This window comes from Symsagittifera roscoffensis, chromosome 10, assembly GCF_963678635.1.
Source record: "Symsagittifera roscoffensis chromosome 10, txSymRosc1.1, whole genome shotgun sequence".
Classification (NCBI taxonomy): Eukaryota; Metazoa; Xenacoelomorpha; order Acoela; family Convolutidae; genus Symsagittifera; species Symsagittifera roscoffensis.
Window position 1 is genome coordinate 12828058 of NC_087071.1, and position 20812 is coordinate 12848869.

Consider the following 20812-nt stretch of genomic DNA (forward strand, 5'->3'; position numbering starts at 1 on the left):
GAATTGATGTGGCAAAATATTTCAGACAGAATGTGGAAACACAGGCGAAAAGAGCAAATACCTGGAAGTTACTAATTGACTTATTCAAGTCCAATTCAAATAGAATTTAAAATGGGAGACGTCAACTCCAAAACCGACGGGAATGAATTGTGCGAGGATTCTCAGCAGTGTAAGTTGAAATATAGCGAATCAATGCATCTGTGAGATCTAGCGTTTTATATCAGGCAGCCTGCACTACCTCAAAAATATGTTCACATCTTTTGTTACCGGTAAAGACTGACGATTTAGGCTAGTTCGGATAGATTTTTTTGGTTCTCTACAAGTTTAACTTGTATACCTAAATCCTGTCATAACCTCAGCGTGCTGATTGGTGTAAGATGACTTATGCCTTTTCAAAATCGACTTTCAAAGATGACTTATGCATTTTCAGTGGATTTTTTTTGTAGTTTTTTTTAGAAATAGTCGGCACAGAAACCGGCTATCCTTGCTCCACTATGAATTTGCTTGTGTGGAAGTTTAAAATATCAATTTTTTTTTTATAAAGCTGAAAATAAATTCCAACGGTAAATTTCCGTTGTCTTTCTTTTGACTGCTTCTGTTTCTGGGCGAAGAGGCAATTGCATGCGTAAATACGTTACTTTGCAAGGTCTTTATCGACTCAGATAGTACTGCTGGTCTTGTTCTTGCTGAATTATGTTCTTGCTATTTTTTTGCTCATTTATGTCGCAAGAGCAAGTTTCCTTTCACCAAACTGTTCGTAATTAAAGAACCAAAAGCTCAAGGTTTTTTTTTGACAGGAGGTAGTCCTAAACTTTGTTTTGCACCGGTTGTTTTCATCTCATATTTGTTTTGACGAGCAGATCAGTGTGCAGATCAGATAAACGTTTTTCTTCCATAATGAGACAGTTTTTAATTTAAGTCTCTGGAACTAAAAAACAGCGATTTAAGAAAGTTATCTATTCATTATCGAGAAAAGAATTATAATTGAAGTTAGTCAAATTGAACTCACCCGATGAATTTTGTGGTTAGTTTCATCCTAGTAAGTGTTTAATACGACAATTTCGAAATGTTATTTGATTGATAAGTAATGCATTGTTTGATTTGAATATTTCGCAGCCTGGCAATTATCATGCAATTTTTAAAGTATTTGTTCGTTGATCTTCTCTAAGCTCAAAATATTTACTTTTTCATATTTTTCTTCGTCTTTTCCGCACGCATCATAGCTCAGAGTAGCATCTGTTCCCTCTGCGCATATGAATGCAGTGTGTTTGCAACTGTTCGTGAAAGGAATCTGGAGTGACGTGAGCTTAGTGGCACCCAAACGAGGATATCGATACCATCCATTTGATTCAGTTTGATTGTTTTAAATACCGATTTAGCTTCTTATAGACTGTTTTAAGTCGACAGCAGGAACTTCGTTTTTACCTGTGGGTAGTTGTAGTAGATAGTTTCCTCTTCACAAGATTGCATCTCCCAGCGAGTCTGATGCAATGTTTAATCGAACTCTCTTGCTGAAGTATTCTACGATCAAGAACATGTTTTGATGAGAGAATAGAGTACAGAAAGCTCCACCATCTGTTTTTGAAGTGTCGAGAGTGCTTATGACTCTCCTATCTTCTGTATCTATCACGCTCACCCTTTCTTGATTGCTGTTACAGGAAGTGATATACAGGAATCTACTTCCACTCATAGCCAGTCCTCTTGCATCTTCTATAACATCAGCAAAGTGAACTAAAACGGTCTGAACTTATAGATAAAATTATATTGATGATTCTCTCACTAGGGTTGCTGGCATTTTTTTTCATTCTGCGCTGGCGTGTGAACTGATCGCTATACGGATTTTTATGGTAAATATTTTTTGATTTTCTGGTGTAAAATGATGATGGTAAATATATTTATTTTATTTACTTAATGAATTTCTTCTTTCCTGGCGTATCGGCGAATTCATAAATGTAATTGTAAGCTTTGCTCTATCTTAGAAATCTTTCGCTTTTGTTCCTGTAAGTGTATACATTGTTCTTGTAAATGTTTCTTGTTTCTTACGGTACGCTAGCTTAAAAATTTTTCATGTTTGTACTCTAAGCAAATAGTTGATGTTCATTTCATTCAAGGTTTTGGTTGTGTCTGTCTGGGCATTTGAAATGATGTTTTTAATTTCACAAGTTAACAAATGAAGTTCCAATTCTGTAGCTCTGATTCAATTTAATTGGTATTTAAAAACGATATTTTATCACTAAACTATTTGAATAAATGGCCTCGCGCTTTCGCATCATCCGAGAGTTTTATTAATAATTTTTAGGTCTGTATTTTTATTTGATCTTGATTTGCTGACGCTGAAGTCTTCTGTATTACCTGAACTTAATAAAGTTATTTGCCAGTTTATTGAATTGATTTCGATCGTAAAAATCTGAATCCCTTTGTGGGTAGGATCAAACAGTTGTTGAGTTATTCGACAATACTGTGCGCCTTTGGACATCTCAATTTTAGCTGCCGTTCCTTTCCGAATATCTTTGTTTCCAGATTCATGGATTTCGGGAAGCTCCTTAACCTGAACTAATTGTCCGAGGGTCATCCGATGTTTCGTTTTTACTAAAAGTAAGGTTAGAAGACTCGATATATGTTGCTGTTTCTTTGCACGATCTGGCTATTTCCTTACACGATCTCGCTAAATTTCTCGATAACTCCCTCAAATCGTCTTTTTTGCAGAAACTTGCGCTTCATTGAGATTCTGAGTTTTTTGCAGCATTAATTTGGTAGATTCCAATACGTCCATCACATCTGTGACCGACATAATGTTCTCTTGCATTATCAACGATTCACCGACTAATTTTTGATGCTCGTTTTGACATTGTGTAATAATGTCGCATTTGGTTTTTGTATCTTGAGCAGTTTGTTGATTTCACTTTGCAAAGGAATTACTAAGTGGTCATTGTGATTTAAGCTCCAGCCGTCTTTGCAAATTGCAGTCGAGCAAGTAGCGTTCTTGCTGAACAATCTGATTTTTTCTCGGGCACTTTGCAGATTTTATGTTGATATTTGTGCCTTGAGATCCATGTTTCTCGCCACGATGACTGAAAACGAAAACTTTTTGATAATAGGACATAAGCTTACGCACGAAAAGTTCATGAACACACGACCCATCACGACTGATCGAAACCCTAACCATTTCCTTTTCGGAAGAATGTTCCTCAGCATGCCTCCAAGAATCAACTCAGCCATCAACGTTGAAGCAATGGAAATTTGCACAGCAGCTATCACACCATGTTTTGAAAGGCCTACTGAAAAAGTTCATCCCAACTCTGCTTCCCCGACAGCAATAGATCTCAAAGACTCGAGGACAAGCCGTGTGGGCTTTTGAAGACCTTTTTCCTCGTGAATTATAGCTACTAGGGCGCATAGAAATCCCGATCCCATCAGTCGATCAGAAAATACGTGGAAGTGTTGAAGTTCCAGCAATACGCCTCGCTCCTGACTTCTACAGTCATTAATCCGCATCTAAGATAAGCGATGAAACTGGATCATCCCTTCCGACGCCGACATACTGAAAATTACATACAAAAGAGCCTGCCAGCTTTGCCTTTCCATACGAATTTGGACATACTCCAACGACGATACCCCGATGCTAGAAATACATTTTGTAAAACAGCGACACCTGATACCCAACTGCAGATTTTTTGCCGTGAGCATACTCTTAGTATGCTTACTACAACTTTTGTTTATGCTCTCATCTTCTCTACTTGTAATTCGGATCGCAACCGGACTCAACCTGCAATTACTTGGATAACCACAACGACTAGTCGATCTTCTTCGTCAATGAACAGCTTACAACAATGACCAGCGAATCTGCTTGATTCAGCAGATGTGAACTCCACTTCGGACTATGATCAACTGCACCAACCGACCAGCTCCGTCAATCAGTAGACTTCAACATGCAATTACGTAGCCGAATATTTGAACAGTGGCCTCAGCACACCAGATCTTGACATCCTAAGAACCTCATCTTGACAGCCGACGACTTCAACTTAGATAGCCAGCTCGACAAACTAACACTTCCACCTCGACAAACTAACACTTCCACCTCGACATAGTTTATTATTAAGAGAAGGGACACCCCACACCAATGCCTCCCGATTTTTCATTTTTTTTGCGATTGCAAAATAAGGCTGACTGTACAGCGCACTTTTTTATAGTTATTATTAAAACTCAAGCACAAGTGAGAAAAGTGCAGATACAAGTTAGAACCTAGGAAATGATCCAAAGTTGATAAAAATTAGCTGAAAAGCGTTAAAAAGAAATTCCAGGACAAGGAGTTGATTTTTCAAGGATGAAACTTTTTTAATTGGGCATAATTTATTTATTGCGAGTTGTAAAAAAATTCTTTAAATGCCAAAAGCTTAAGGTGTCTTAATTTTTACTTTGTAATATGTTCTTTTTTTGGCTATGTAGTATGATATGACTGAGCTATTTTGTTTTTTTTTTGCAGGAAAAAGGTGATGAGGCGCAATGACTTTGACTTTGATTTAAAGACAATCACAAACTAAAGACAATGTTAAATTTGGACCGTTTTGGATTATCTAATGTCTTGTTAACATCTTAATATTTCGAATTTTTTTTTTTGTAATTTTTCTGTTCGCTTTTCATCTTGTTGTCCGCGTATGAAGCTTTGCTTTGTTATAAAGCTTAGGCTGTAAATGAGTCTCCAATACTCTTAGTTTGTTAAGACATGGTATTTTTGGTAATTAATGTTTGATTTTGGTGTTTTCAAGTGACTTGAGCTTGTATATTTCGACATATTAAGGCAAGTGTATTGCAGCCTGGTACTTTTCCCCGTTAAGAACTTTGTCCACATATTTCAGCCCGTACTCTTGCCTCCTGGTATTTTCGATTTTTTTCAAGTTTCATCTACTTCGCTTACTTCAATGCTATTTGTAGTTTACCACGCTAGCTAAATTTTCGAAGATTTTTTGATCCATTTTACCGTTTTCGGTTAAAATTCTGAGCTTTGATGCTCGACGTTAACAGTGTATTTTCAAATACAGTATTATTATACTAATTGCTCATTTATTATAAGAAAATGATATGCGTTTTTAGTTACTTAATCTGAATTCTTTCTCGTTTGATTTCGAAGTTTCTAAATTTTGAAATGCAAATTTGTCTTTATTTTTGTCTTATCTGCCGTTTTTTCTTCAATTTCATTGAACTTCATTGACACTCAGTTCTAAGATTATAGTTACACTAGTATAAACACTTCTGTCTTAGTTGTTCTGAGAATATCAATTTAAGTCTAGTTATCAGTGTTCAAAACCAGTTTATTATAGCCAAAAACAAACAAAAATCAGTCTCACTTTTATTTTGTTCGTATATATATTTATTCATTTTTGTGAGTGTTATTCATGGAAAACTTCATAAAATGTGACAGCTCTATCGAATGTCAGCTTTTTTAATATTGGTCTTGATTTGAAGATTTGATCGACTTTCTATTTTAATTTCCATCTGGTTTCCTCAAAAGTGTTGTTTTTTGATTTTTTTTTTCATTATCAGTTACAGTTGAAGCGACTGGTTCTGCACATTCACCTCTGAGAACAAGAAGAGGTGTCTATATAAATAATGATGATGATGATGATGATGATGATTCAGCTCAAATTTAACGTCCAAGCTAGTCGCTTGGGACAACTTTCTCATTGCTACTAGTAATTGAGAATTTTTTGTGGTTTCTATAGATTTTGTACCAGGCTTTAGTTTTTGATTACCTTCAATTTTTTTCTGTGCCGGATGTATATCAAGCTCACTTTTGCCTCTGTAATTACCCTCTTGATTAGCCAGTATTGTTTTTAGTTTTTTATTTAGGGTTATTAGCACACGAAGAGATCTTTTTATTTGGTCATAATATTGGAAACATGCTTCGTAGAAAGTAACGGAATATTTGTGCTCAGGATGGTTTTTCTCCTGGCCAATTTTGCCTTTTTATCTAGCTATTTTTGACGATTCTGTACCATCCGAAAGTTGCTGATACCCTGAGCTCAAATCTAAAAATTATATTCATTTTTTGTAAAGTTATGTATCTTTTTTGTGATCATTTTTTGTAAAGTTCTGGGGATTGGAACGTTGCTGATTTGGCCCATTTGGGATAATTAACGTGCGATATATTTCGTGCTATTAAAGCGTGAGCTGCTACTTGGGTCGTTCCAAATTGAACTAGCCAAGCCTTTGCTCTTAATAATGCTTAAATGTACTCAAAATGTGTCACTTTGTGCTTGCATAGCATGAGGTGGTTTGGATAAAATGAAGAAAAAAATGGAAAAAATCAAAATTTTTGATTTTTTTTCCAATTATTTTATCAATTTTGACAAAAAAATGGCAGTGTTTAAACAGCAGTTGGAACATTCAGAGCTTCGCTCTGATACGAGGAGTCTTTTTGATGTTTCCTAAAAAAAATTTGTTTTAGTTTCGGACGAGGAGTTGGCCATGTACAGACAGATGTATCTGAAGTGCTGTGACAAGATGAGTTCAAAAATGAAGAGGAATGTGTTTTACGAGAAAGTACTCGGGGATCTGTTTCCACCGGCTGTAGCAGAGGTCAGTAGAGGTATTTTAATAGCAGCCGTGGTCAGTTAGGTAAGACGCGCGTCTCTTAACACGAGAGTAATGCGTTCGAATCCCATTTCGGTTGGAGAGTTCCTACTGTCATCCGCCTCCTCGAGGTGGAAACAGATACAGCAAAATGAATGAACACCCTGCAATGCGTAGGACCGGAGGCTACTAAATTGTGCTGTACAGTTTTTCTTGTGGCTCATTTAGAACTAAACGCGAAGAATAGGGTATTATACTGGAACTATTGAATTTTAGATTAATTCAAAGTACCACCCACTGTTCAATTTTTCATGCGCAGTTGTCATAATTCATTATTGGTTTTATTTTTCCTCACTGCAAAACTTTGAAAACAAGTTTGGGAGAAATTGCATATTTCGTATATTTGAACTTTCGTGACTCATTGTGAAGGTTCAAAAATTCGGAATAATTTGTTTATCTGTAAATAGTGAGTATTATAATAAGCTGCTGTAAGAAAAATGCGAATTGTATTATTAAATTAGTTAAAATATTAGTGTGCAAGTAGTAGCGTACACAGTGCGCTAGCTCCACCCTAAATTGTTGTGGCCAAATTTTTCAAATGTTCTGGAGTTAGTACAATTTACCAGAATTCTAAAATTTTTCTAATTTCAAGCATTTTAAGACAACATTTTTGGCAAACTAGCAATTAAGTGTCGTTTTCAAGAAGGAAAAAAAACAATTTGTTTGTTTCAGTTTCTCTTTTACGCCTTCAGTGGAGGCAGTTCGGATGGAGTGTCACTTGATAATCTTCTGAGGGGGCTGCACAACTTCAGCCGAGTAACTTCCCCGACATGGCATTGTGACAGAGTCAAATGTGAGTTGAAATTTTGTTCAAATAGCAAAATTTGGTTCTTTCCCTTTATAGCCTCACGAAATACTGATGTCATACGTACAAGTATGAGAGTTAGAACCCGAACATAAAAAGGTCTCTTAGACACTTTCAAATTGACTCAACTTCTGGGAAACAATAGGTTCATTTGTTTGTTAACTTGCATTTTTATATTTCGAAAATATTGATGGAATAGAGCTTCATAATTTTTTCGTGCTTTTTTATAGGTTCTTAATTGGTATGATTCACATGTACCGTGTCCTACTGTGGTGGAGCAATATTTTTTGTTTTAGCCTTGGGGCTGTAATGGAAAAAAGTCCAAAAATTTTGATGCTGCATTGTTCGAAACAATACTTTGAAGGAAAATTTAAGCTCAATACCTTAATTTTGTAAAATGAAATTTTATATGTTGAAATTTTTTTCAATTTTGATATTGATGAAGAGAGTGAAACTTTCTTGTAACTAGCGTTAACTTTTTGTGTTGCGTTGTTTCAGTGCTGTTCCAGGTTCTGTCTAGCAATGGCAATATACACTCGACGTTGAACAAGACGAAGAGTGTGAATCTGTTCCGAACTGTAGAAGACCAAGTCAGGTTCGATGGCGTGAAAGAGTTCATCGACAAGGTGAGTTAGAGAGGAATAGTCACAAAAAAATCAGAATTGAAAATCGATGACATATATAAAACGGAGGATGAGAATCGAAACGTAGTTGCATAAGAAAGGCAATTTAATTCATACTTTTGATATGAGTACTTGTATCAAATCTGCTAGTAGTCTGGTTTTTCTCTCTAATTTGCTCTTTTTGAGCTGGCTTTTGTCTTATTTCTTTTCTCTAGTGCCGGTATAATTTAATGGCAGACGTTTTCAGCATGCTTGCAGTCAGGGGGAGGATGTACGGTTTTCTCGAAGGGAGTGAAATTTTCTGTCGTCATTTTTTTGATCGAACAAATTGATTTTCCGAGCTCTTCCAAAGCACTATAAAGACCCTATTTTGACCAAATTTTCTGGGCCGTCGGCAATTTTTTGGGGTAAAAGTCGCCTTTATTTTGAAAGTTTTGACCAAAAAATCGCATTTTTCGGCGCGCATTATTTCCTCAAAATTAGTATTTACGGGCCCCAAAGGCGTTTGTGAACAAATTTCAGAGTTGGTTAGCCAAAAATGGATGTCTTAAAAAGTACCAAAGGGGGACCTTTTTTTAAGTCAGGGGTTAAAATCCCTGAGGGGTGCCATCCCCTCTAAGTCAGCTAGTGCTTGCAGTCAAAGTATACGTAATGTTTACACGTGCGTAGCGTAGTGTTATAGTACAATGAAAGCTTTTCCAATCTATGTCGCAAATATAAGTGCCATTTTTGTGGCACTTGACAATGTGAAAGTGCTATTTTTGGGGCACTTAAAGCAGTAGGCATCATTAACAGTACAAATACCATTGACATATGAGTAGTAATAGCTTAACACAGGTGATGTTTTTTGTAATTCATCAAAAGAACTGACAAAAGTTATTTGATTCATGTAACATTATAGTTACGCTTGCGATAAGCAAGAGTTATCAAACCGGAATACATACTTTAAAACCGGAACTAGTTCAACAGAATCACTTGAATAGTTTTACTTTTGGTCCGTATGAAATCAAAAGTGAGACGTTAATTCGCACATGTTGCGAGCAGTAAACGCACCCTCTAATAAAGACAAAGGTCAATGGTTCGAATCGGGCCAGGACCCGTTTTTTGAAAGCAGAAAATTGTCAGCGCGTCAGAAAATTCTTTGTCGAACTTTGTTTGTCTGCTTTTTTGTCAGCTTAGTTACTGGAGCAACAAATTGGCTTTAATTTTGGGTATATTTTTACTCGAATTATAAAAAATGTCGATTTACTCCGGTTGTGGGTAAGTCATTGAGCTCCAAGAAGTTTGGTCTTTTTTTGGTTTTTTTTTTTACAAATTTTTGCATGCTGTTCATTAAAATATTGAAAATTGTTTTCTTTAGAAATTCAGAGTGTGTTCTGTGCATTTAGTGCAGTGGCAATACCCATGCTTAAGATGACAATTATCGGAAGTTCGATTTTCAACATAGTTCTCAGTTTTTGCAAGATAGCAGCCTCAAAAGAAAATATTTTAAGCGACTCCAATGCAAGCTCAACCTTTTAATCATAATGAGCTTGAAACTTATATAATTAAATCGGGCTTCCTAATGTCTTTCCAACAGATCAGTTTTTTCGAGTTTCAAGTTGGGTTACAACTTCAGTATGACTTCAAAATTCTAAATATTTTCGGCTTAACTGGCGCTTACCCAATGTGTGTCAGCTTGGTTATCGCTTAGTGCTCTTCTCAAATCGTCAATTCACGACTCGTTATTTTCGGTTATTTTTTCAATGTTTTTTTGTTCGTTTTAAATTTTCTGACGGAATAGCTCATGGCACTAGTCTTTATCTTCCCTATCACTTATCGATTCTTTTTGTTGATTGTTTCTTGCTATTAATTCACGACCTCGTCAAAAACCTCGAGCTTTGGGGTGGATGTTAACGAACATGTTATTAACATCGAATGAAAAAACAAAACAAACGCTCGGTTAATGTGCTCTTTTTGTTTGAAGTGTCAATGAACGCAGTGATGACACTTAAATAGGTCGTGAAGTTTTTTGCTTTTTTCAGGAAGTCTTAAAACTTGATTTTTGGTTTATTTCCAAGTTCAGTTCATTTTTTTGTTTAAAGCAAAGCAACCTCCGCACTCAAACAGCAAAAGTATGTAGGTAGCAAAAAGATAATCGAGTTTTAGTGTCGAAAATGGAATTCAATTTCCAGTTTTACCAGCGGAACAAAATTAAGTTACTTCTGGAACCCGTTTTGCCAAATCAAGCTAATTTTCATGAAAAAAAGTGTCAACCATGAATTGGTTCTGAAAATCAAAGGATTTTAAGGCCATGCGGGATTCACTATCTCGCCATGTTCAACCTTTTGCCATGTTTATGTTTAAGGAAAGAATTTTTGCACGTTTAAGCTATATCGTATATTGCACTGGTTAAGATATTTTTTTTTCGATTTTTCATTTTAATTCAATATGTATCTAACCGAGTATAAAATTACCAACTCAATAATGGGATGCTGCCAGGGCTGTTAATTATGATCGCCCAAATCATTTTTCTTAATGTGATACGAAGATTTTTGTGATTTTTAGAAAATTTTCAGAAAACTCAAAGTAATTCACAAACTTTGAAATTCCCAACCCTGCAATGGGGTACTGTCAATGTACTTTCAAGGATTGCGATTCTTGCATCCAAATAAGACTGCTCAAATCCCTAATTTTGAGATATGACAAGTTTTATGATATCTTTTTTAATTTTTCAGAAAACTTATTTTTTTAAAAAATGAGATTTAAAATTCTCAACTTTGTAGTTGGGTTCTGTGAGGGTATTCTCAGCAGTTCTAAGTTGAAATTTTTGCGTCCAAATGCGACTGCTCAAATGCTCTTAGTTTGCGAGATGTGACGTTAATTAAGTCATTTTTTTTAAAAATAATGAAAGAACTTAGAACCTCAAACTTTGTGACATTTCTTATATCTAAATGTCACAAAGTTTGAGGTTCTCATCTCTATGGTGATGCTCTGTAAGGGTACTCCAAAGAGTTGCGAGTTTTGCTTTCAATTTGACTGCTCAAAATATTGCAGTTTTTGAGATATGACGTTTTTTGGGATTTTTTCAAAAAGTTTTCAGAAAACTTAATTTAAAATATTTTATCAAAATTTGAAGTTCCTAACCCTCTATTTGGGGGCTGTCATAGTACTCTCAGGGGTGGCGAGTCTTATCTCCAAGTGTTTGTTCTCAAATCTTTGTAGTTTTTGAGAAATGATAATTATGTTATCCAAAAATTAAAAAAAAAAACTGCTCAATTGATTTAAGTTTCCGAGGTATGATAATTTTTATGTTATTTTAAAATTGTTCAAAGAACTTAGATGTAAAAAAAACTTCACAAAGTTTTATGGTTTTTCAAAATTTGATTAAAGAAAAACTTGAATATAAACTTTACAAAGTTTGAAATTACCAACCCTATAATTGGGAGCTGTCAGAGTACACACAAAGGATGCAGATCGTTTATCCAGTGTGGGATTTTTTATGAGTTGTGAAAAAAAAATAAAAAGCACCGGAGGTGCGTTACGCGCTAGTATTCATCAAAGTTATTGAGGCTTCATTTTTTGTTCTGACTATTTTGTTAGTTTTTTTAAAAAAATTTTTTCTTTTTGTTTTTACGCAAATTCAGGTACCTCAAATAATCATTGGACTGGGTCGAGTTTTATATCAAATTAAAGAGTTTTCAGTCGTAATTCGACCGAAGTTTTAAAGTTTTGAAAGTTTTTTCTCATTGTCAAGAAAAACCGGTTTGATTTTTTTTAGTTTTGGTCTGATTTCGAGCGAATAAGGTGAGCATGCAGGCTTACAATAGCCTAATTATGCTTATTTTGGAAATCAAAAATTCAAAAAATTTTCTGCAAACTTTGAAGTTTTTTTGTGACTTTAGTAACCATTTTTATTCGTTTTTTTGAGTCATTAACCGGCAAAAGCTGTTTTTTAATTGTCCTGTGTTACTATGACTGTCGAATATGTCTTAGTTCTATTTTTTCGTTCAGGTTTTTTTATTCTACCACTCGAGAAAAACCTAGATCCGCGCCTGGTCATTAATATATATTGCAGTTCAAACCGATAGAATTTGATTGACGGTTGGTTCCTGATGATACTGTTTTTAACAGCTGAGAGCTTTTATTCCATAATTTTTTAACTTTGGTTTTATTCTATAATATATATTTTTCAATTTTGTTTTAGTTCCATTTGATCGAATATGACCTGTTTTCCTCCTGGGCCACTCAGAATGCAGACTACTTCTCCTTCCTCAAATGGCTGTTGTGTCACGAGACAGTGCCTGGATTCCAACTGCCATGTTCAACTGCTGTCCACTTGTTTGCAGTCCCCACTCTATACAGCACCATTGCCAAAATTACACACTGTATGTCATTTACTACATTTTATTACACATGCAAACGGTTAAAACAGGTATTATGATGAAACTGTATGGGACTGGGTTTTTTTTATTATTTTATTTTTTAAGACGCTTTGGAAAAGTGTTTCACTTTTTTCAAAAATTTAGTTTTTCCTCAAAAACTACCCTCCCATGTCGACCTTTGAAAATTTTGTCTACCTTATTTTAAGGTCGACCAAATTGATTTTCTGAGCTCTCCCAAACCACTACAAAGGCCCTATTTTGAGCAAATTTTCTGCGTCGCAAGCAAATTTTGAAAAAAGGCTTAAAAAGGCGTTTTTGGGCACGTTTTCGAAAATTTCGACCAACAAAATATGTATAGATTTACAACGAAGGCGATTTTAGAAATTTTAAGGTCAGGCAGCCAAAAATGGATATCTCAAAATAGTACAAAGGGGGGACCCTTAGGGTCAACAAGGGTCGAATCCCTGAGGGAGGAGGAGCGTGCGAACCCCCCCCCCCCCACTTAATCCGCTACTGCTCCCAAATAAGGGGTTTTAGGTTCAACGGGTAGAAAAAATTGGGAAGCTCCCCTGCATAAGCGGACTTTTACACAAAAAGTTATGACCCTTCGGAAAAGACGAATTTTGGACTGTTTTTTTTAACCGTTTTTTGACTTCTCTCGAAAATTTCCCTCAAATCTAATGAGCAACATTTTAAGCATCGTTCAACCTAACAAGCTCGTGTAATCACTTCAATTTAAAAAAAAAACTGAATTAATTGATGAAAATAACAGGTTTTGAAGTCATTAAATTGGGACTTGCTTTTCTTTGCTATAGGTCTGTTTTTGAAATTACCCTTGTCCTTCCGCATTAATACAAACATTTCAAAAATCATCGAACAGCTATTTCCAGCTTTAGCTGGTCTCTAGTTAAGTAGTGTATAGTTTGGTTTTGCGTTTCAGTGGATGAAAGGGAAATTGCACTGCTTGAGAAGCACTTCTTCAGTCTCTGTGCTCAGTCCAAGATGGCACTCGACTTCCCCACATTCCACGCTCTAGTCTGTCCCCCAATTGCTGAAGAAGTGAGTAGTTTTGATAAATTTAAGTTATAGTTGCGACCACAGCATTGAATCTGATTGGAAGGAGTAGTTTTTGTGCGCATTTTTAGGTGACTCAAGGCGGCTCGCATGGGTCTAAGTGTGATATCATGTTGAAGTCCTTTGGTCATGACTCAAAAAAAATTTTAATAAAGTAGACAGTGTCCGTTTTTCAGAATTTGCCTTATTTAGTTGCCCTTTTATCATGAACAGTTTTTTCCAATTCGTTATTTTCGGGGACTAGGAAATTAGACGAAAAACAAATTAGACGTTACCAGAGAAACTGAATTTAGACGTTGCTGAAAAACTATAAATATGAGAAATTGGATGTAATTGTAGTTTTAATGTGTGTGAAATTTGTTTACTGACTGCAAGTAATTTTCGCTGACAACAATTAACTTTCGTTAGAGCTTTTTTAAATGCAAAACATTTTTTCACGTATGGCATTTAAATAGTTTATGCACTTCAAAAATGTTTTGTAATATTCGGATTAACGTTATACATCATTGTTAATTAAACTTGGGAGCATAGTGTATTAGCACGATCTTTTTTTTCGATCTAACTCGCAAATAAAAGTACTCATTTGGTGGCAATTTTGTTGTAATCACGATCTCTAGCATTGGAAATTTTGTAGCATGTGTTCTCTCGTTTATTTGTGATTAGTGTTAGTAAATTGTTAAGCGTCCATGACTATTGAGTGGAACTCATAATCTTTAGGACGAAGGATCGAATAGGACACGGAGACGGTTTTTTTTCTTTACTAATTCGAGGCTTATTTCTACTTTTTCTTATTTCACTTTCTAGAGCTAGATTTTAGTAGTGTTCTCGCTTGTATTTGTGAACGCAGCCCCACTGACCTCCCCCTCACTGTCATATCACCGACTCTATTTAACTCCTACGTTGTCTCCCTCCCCTCCCCTCCCGAGGGTGTCAACGTGGTGAGCTACGCAGACAACGTGACGCCCTGGGCCAGCGGGCCGAAGATCAATATCATCACCGCTAAGTTGCAGCCATACCTCGACTCCCTAACGTCCTACTTTCAATCCCTCAAACTCGCACTCTCCCCCGGAAAATGCGCTGTAACATTACTCACGCCTGACACCAAGGAATGCAACGTACAACCACACTTGACGGTGGCAGATATCCCGCTCAAGTTGGAAAAACACCCCAAAGTACTTGGTGTCAGGTTTGACCCGATGTTCAAGTTCGGGGAACATTGCAGGGTCGCTGCCTCCAACGCCTCCAGGGCGGTCAACGCCATGAAGGCCTTGGCAGGCACGGACTGGGGTCAGGACACGGAAACGCTACTCGTGACTTTCAAAGCCCTGGTCAGGCCTCGTCTCGAATACGCGGCCCCAGTTTGGTCTACAGTCGCATCCGAGACCAGTGTCAAGCGTCTGCAAACCATCCAAAACGCGGCTCTGCGGGTCGCCACCGGGAACCATCTAATGGCCCCCCAAAGCCACCTACACGAAGAGACGCAGGTGCTCCCGGTGAAAGCCCACACGGCAATGCTTGCAACACAACATCTCTTGGCTTGCCACCTCCCTGAACACCCTGGTCAGAGACTCCTCGAGAAACCTCCTCCCCCCCGCAAAATGAAACCCACACTAGTCTCTGCCCATGCCCCCCGTCTGGAACACCTCCTCGAAGGCGTTGACCTGCCGCTACCAACGAAGGAGTACCGACGGCTCCTGAAAACTGTGCACACAGAGACGGTGGCGACGACAACCCAGTCGTATCCACCGTCTGGAGTCCTCGGTACAAGACCCCCTCCTGTCAACGTCCGAGAGGAGAAGACCCTACCCAGACGTACTCGGAGGACCCTCAGCCAACTTCGGTCCGGCTACAGTCAACACCTGTTGTCGTACCGGGCCAGGCTCGAACCAGACCAAGGGTCCTCTTGTCCCCTCTGCCATACAGCCCCCCACACGACTGCCCACCTGTTCCAGTGCCCCACAAACCCCACTGACCTCCCCCTCACTGCCCTTTGGACAAACCCGGTGGAAGCCGCCCGTTTCATTGACCTGGCCGGGGTACACCCCACAATGTAGGGCCCCGGCGAGAGGCGACTACAACAACAACAACGCAGCTTCGCGTCTGTGTAAATATTTTGATTATCAAAGGCATTGTATACTCTTCTTGTATTTGTGAAAAATTGTTTCCAGCAATAAGTTTTGTTAGCAATTTGCTTTTTGTCCGAAATGCTAGTTTTGAAAAACAAATTCACATCTATATTCCGTTTTATTAAAGATGTCTAAATGGTTTTCCGTCTAAGTTCCTGTCACCCTTATTTTCGTACTTTGTGCTTAATTTACGTTTTAATACAATACTTGATCCTAAGATAAAATTATCAGCAATATGTAAAAACGAATATTTTTAAATTAGTTTCATTTGTCAGAAAATAACATTCTTCAAACTATACATTTTCTGATTTCGGAGGTATTCCAGTGATAATAAATATGACGAATTGGAAAAAAATGTTGGAGATAAAAAGGGGAATTTAGTTAGGCGAATATCCGCATCTTTTGATTTTTCTCGTCGAACCATTCTGCTATTTGCTTAGCATTCGGATACCCTTGTTATTGTTTATTTCGCTCAATGACATGGGCAGCCAAAGTCAAGTAAGTGATATCAATTTAGCTCGCTTAGCTTGGGGCGACAAGGGTCATAGGCTCGAATCCGGTCAGGACCTGTTTTTTTTGCAGACGAAAAATATTCTGCTGTACAAAAATTGTTTGGCTGCTGATTTTGTCCGATTAGTTGCCACTGCACGAGATTTGTTCATGTTATAAGCCTTTTTCTTCATCATTCAAAACCCTTTTGAGTCTATTCGGCTTAAGGTGCAAATGATTAAATTCCAAAAATATTGTTTTTTTTTTTGGTTTTTCATCTTCTTATGTATGATTTTAGTAATGAAGGTTGGCTTGCCTTTGTTTTTTTTTGAAATCATGATTTTGTCAGCTTGCAATCGTTTGAATTGTATGTAAATGCCGGTGTTATGCAAAAAAAAATCTCAATTTTTCTCCATTTCGGCATGTCTTATTCACGTAGTTTTTTTATGAATCATAAAGAGTTTTTGATGAAATACTTCTAATGAATCATAGGTGTAGGTGATTGTCCAGGTTGTTCTTGCTCTTGTAATATTTCGAAGTTTTCCGAAAAATATGAAATTTGTCATTGGTATTTTCACAGTCACATTGTTACGCTCTTATTCTCGCATAATATTTTATATGGCAACTGATTTGTAGCTCCGCATTGCCTCTGTGTTAAAATAATCTATTTTTTTTTCATCCTCCAAAATGTTTATTATTTTATATATTTTATTTTAGGTGAAATTCGAAAAAATTTTTTGGAAAATGCTTTAAAATCATCGTCAAAAGTTTTTTTTCGAGTTGCTTAGCGTTTTTTTTTTCGTCTGTTGACTACATTACGTTAAAATAAGCCGAATTTCTCATCTCTCCTCTGTTGTATTCAGGTGACTCTTGGTTTCTTCAATGCCTTCGACTCTAATGGAGATGCGAATGTGGATTTCAATGAGTATGTCTGTGGACTGTCTGCTTGTTGCAGAGGACCACAATTGGAGAGAAGGAAGTGTAAGTTACAAAAATCCCCTTTTTCGAAGTTCAAAAAAGATTTCAGAGATCAAATTAAACTTTTCGCGCTTGTTCAGGCCAAATTGATGTTTTACCTTCTTTTTGTATTTCATTATGATCCTCGCGCCTATTTAGACCAAGTTACGATTCTCCACCAAAATAATTAACTTGGAGGAGCTATGATCGATATAGAATGTTTCCGCATCTAGTTTTCATCTAGCATCTTGTTTTTAGTTCTTTTCCGCATGTTCGATTTCGATGGAGACGGAATGCTCTCAAAAGCAGAAATATTCAACCTGGTCGACATATGCGTGCGCATGCAGTACCAATTTTCACAATACACTGGACTGCACCCTTTTTCGCACGGTGCGAATAATTGTTCAGCTATGAGCATGAATGGAAGCAATGGCCATGTAGCTGGAAGCAGTGCGAGGTCTCATCCCGCGTTGTCGCAAGTTTTTCTGGACTCGCAGACTATTATCGATGAGATCATGCGCAAACACGATCCAGATTTTGTGAGTGAATTTTAAAGAAAGAAAGAAAGAATTTATTTTTTCAGACATAGAAAAACATTTACAAAAAATCAAACAAAAAATTTTAATATGAATTTTTATAGTTTAGCTGTGAGGTGCACAGGTCTGCTAAGGATCCCCTTTCAGTGGTTTCAATTTGGCGATTGCTTGTCTGGTTGCTTTTTGGCTCGAAAATTATTTACAATAAAATTAAAGCAGTCCGGTTGAGGCCTCCTTTCAAACTTCAAAAAACAACAAATTTGCCCAAAGATTTTATAAAAGAAAAAGTTAATGTTAAACGATGTCAACGAAAGAGTTAAATGATGTCAATGATATTAATGCAGTTGTGTCATCCAGTAAATTTTGTCAAAACTTTTTTCTTTCTCAAAGCGTGGTTTCTTTCAAGAGCAGATGTCCGTATAAAGTAATCGTGCTCTTGCAAACTTGACAACCTACAGACAATATTCAAACCAATTATTTGTAAAAATGCGAACCGTTTTTTTTGCATTAAAATAGCCGCGTTTTGAAAAATTGAAGTAAAATTTTGCAAAATTTCATAGATTTCAAAATGGACATCTAAAATATGGATCTGTCTTGTCTGTTTTTGGTTCTCTTTCGAGGTATCCAATCTATCTTATTGATCAACTAACTTGCTTGTAATGTTCTAGGACTCTTTTATCCAACCAGATGACTTTCTCATCTGGGCCTCAAATACTTCTGTGTTGGATGTGTTCTGCGACCTTTTGGAGCAGATCTGTCACGTGGTGTTTGGGTTGAAGCCTCTCACGCCGGAGCACGAGGGAACCATCCTTAAGTGAGTTAAAGAATCACTGACTTAAAATTTGATTTATGGATCATTAATTGCATTAATTTGGATCAATACTCATAGCTTGAGCAGAGGTTTAATTGCAATCGATTGCAAAATACTGAGTTTTGACAGTAGTTTTGGGCTCGCAAAGTTTTAACCCTCTGTGGCTTAATTTTTTTTTTCGAAAAATTTAGTTTTCTATTTATTCTATTGTCATAAACTTGTACTTAAAAAAGAAAAACAAAGAAAAAGTCAAAAATCTAACTATCCATCTGGTTTTTTTGGAGTCCAGCTATCAGAATTTGCACTCGATGCCTAGTTTTGCAATATCTTGAATGGTTGCAGGAAGTTCATCAAACGAGAAAAGAGCCTTCTCAATCTCGGATCCAAGTGGTTCGTCATCCCGCAGAACTGGTGGCTCAGTTGGATAGAACACACGACCTATTCCAACTACAACAGCAACGAAGACACAGTGTCGATGAATAACTTCACAGTCGGAGTTAATAAGACTATTCCCCATTTGACACAGAATAACGGAGGGGGGTATAAGTCGAACAGCGCGGCCAGTTCCCCGTTGAGAACACGGAAAGCTCAGAAAGTTAGTTTTAATATGAAGATTATTCAAATAGTAAATTCTATCAAAATAAAAAGTTTACTCGAAATGTTTTTTTTGCTCCAAATTTTGTTATCGGGTCGAAGCAATAGTAAATCACTTTTTACATGCTGCCTTTATTGGTTGAATCTAATCTATCTGTATACGTGATAGAAAAAAATACCAAAATTGCGGGAGTTTCTAAGGGTGAGTGATGTTTGGGACCCAGTGCATATTTAAGAGCAAGATTTAAGGATCGGATCGCAAGAAAAAAGTTGAAGTCATGAAATAGTGGTTATATAGATTATCGTTAAAAAAATCTGAACCACGATAGAAAAGACAGGATTTTATTATGATTTTTCCTTATTTGTGTACATTTGTTTTCTTTCAGCTGAATGGTTCGTGGCGCAAGAGGGAGCACCACTACACTGTGAATCCACTACCTGAGGACATGAAGCCACTAGGGGCCATAGACACATCCAAGCTCATATCCAGAGACAAGCCAAAGGTACAATTAACATCAAATTGTGATATGTGAAAGGTACCTGAAAATTCGAGTGTCCACGGATTTTTACATCATGGAAATCATGGAACTTAGATGTATGAATTGTGAAAAAAAAACAACTACCATTCATACATCAAGTATCAGTGTAATTGAATCTACTGATATCGTTTTATTATCCATAATACTGGCATTTGAGTTAGTTTCGAGTTGGTTAACTCATAGAGTAATTTCGGATAGGGTACACCGTCTGCTCGTCACGCTATCTTATTTTCGGCCGGATAGATTCGTGCAACTTCTTAGTCTAATACCGATCCTAATCTTACTCTTATACTATCTAGTCTCAGGTTGTTTAACTAGTCTCTGCTAGGCTCAATAGATCTAGGGTATACTGGTTTATTGCGGTTGCTGAAGTGCTCGGGAGAGTCCAACTAATTTCTAAGTTAAATTCAAATCTCTCTGGTGCTGAAATTACAAGTAACTTCAGCACTTACAAATAAGTGGGTTGTTAGTTAGATGGATCATGATTGGTTAATATTAAATACTTTACATTGGTAAAACATTTAATTTATCCAATCATAAAATGTAGTTTAGATCAGGTTCCACCCATCCGGGTTTTACAGAGTTTTTTTTTTTTTAGAATAGTTCTTCTGCAATTCGAAGGATGGATGATGGACGTTGGTGTTTGGCGAACATCTTATTTCTTCTGTTTTCTTTTTGTTAAAGAAGTTCCAGGAAGCTGGAGTTAGAGACATAAGACGTTGTGTCTTCTAGTGACAACGACTAAGTCTTTACAACAACTTCAAATCTGATTTCAGAATGGTTTGCTATGTCAGGTTTTTCTGTTCTGCGTGGAGAACTTCTTTTGTGTATGATCTAGTTTGGGAATGGCGTGGAGATTGTGCGTGGAGGGGATGCCTGGTTACTCGGATCTGTACGTACACTTGGGTCATCGAGGTGGTCATTGGTCTAGTTCAATGAAGTCCTTTTCTGCGAAGTCAAGTCGTACTCTAAATCCTTTGAGTTGTGATTGTGAGTGGCATATCGATTGTGGTTGGTCATTCTCTCTCGAGTGTAGTGGGGTCGTTTTGTCTTTAGATGTTCGTCCTTGGTGTTGTATTCTGATCTATGTATTGCATAATGTAATTTACATTTTATAAAACATTTATTAGTTTAATATTTTTTAATTATGATTTTAGTTAGTTGTTTTCACAAAAGCTTTTTGTTTTAGTTCGGTTATTTTGAAGAGTTACTCACACTTGAGTAGCTCTTATTAAAAATAGTGGTGTGGTCACAAAGCGTGGAT

The 20812-nt window shown here is 36.8% G+C and overlaps 1 protein-coding gene across 1 annotated transcript; it reads left to right on the forward strand.

The window, feature by feature from the left end:
- Positions 1–29: 29 nt before the first annotated feature.
- LOC134854980 (ubiquitin carboxyl-terminal hydrolase 32-like) lies at positions 30–20280 on the forward strand. Its single transcript, XM_063871359.1, has 12 exons — positions 30–169; positions 6446–6576; positions 7303–7423; positions 7934–8061; positions 12245–12425; positions 13363–13481; positions 16975–17092; positions 17327–17607; positions 18273–18418; positions 18758–19010; positions 19396–19512; positions 20233–20280. The coding sequence occupies exons 1-12, from the start codon at positions 112–114 to the stop codon at positions 20278–20280; spliced, it is 1701 nt and encodes a 566-aa protein (XP_063727429.1). The 5' UTR covers positions 30–111.
- Positions 20281–20812: the final 532 nt, after the last annotated feature.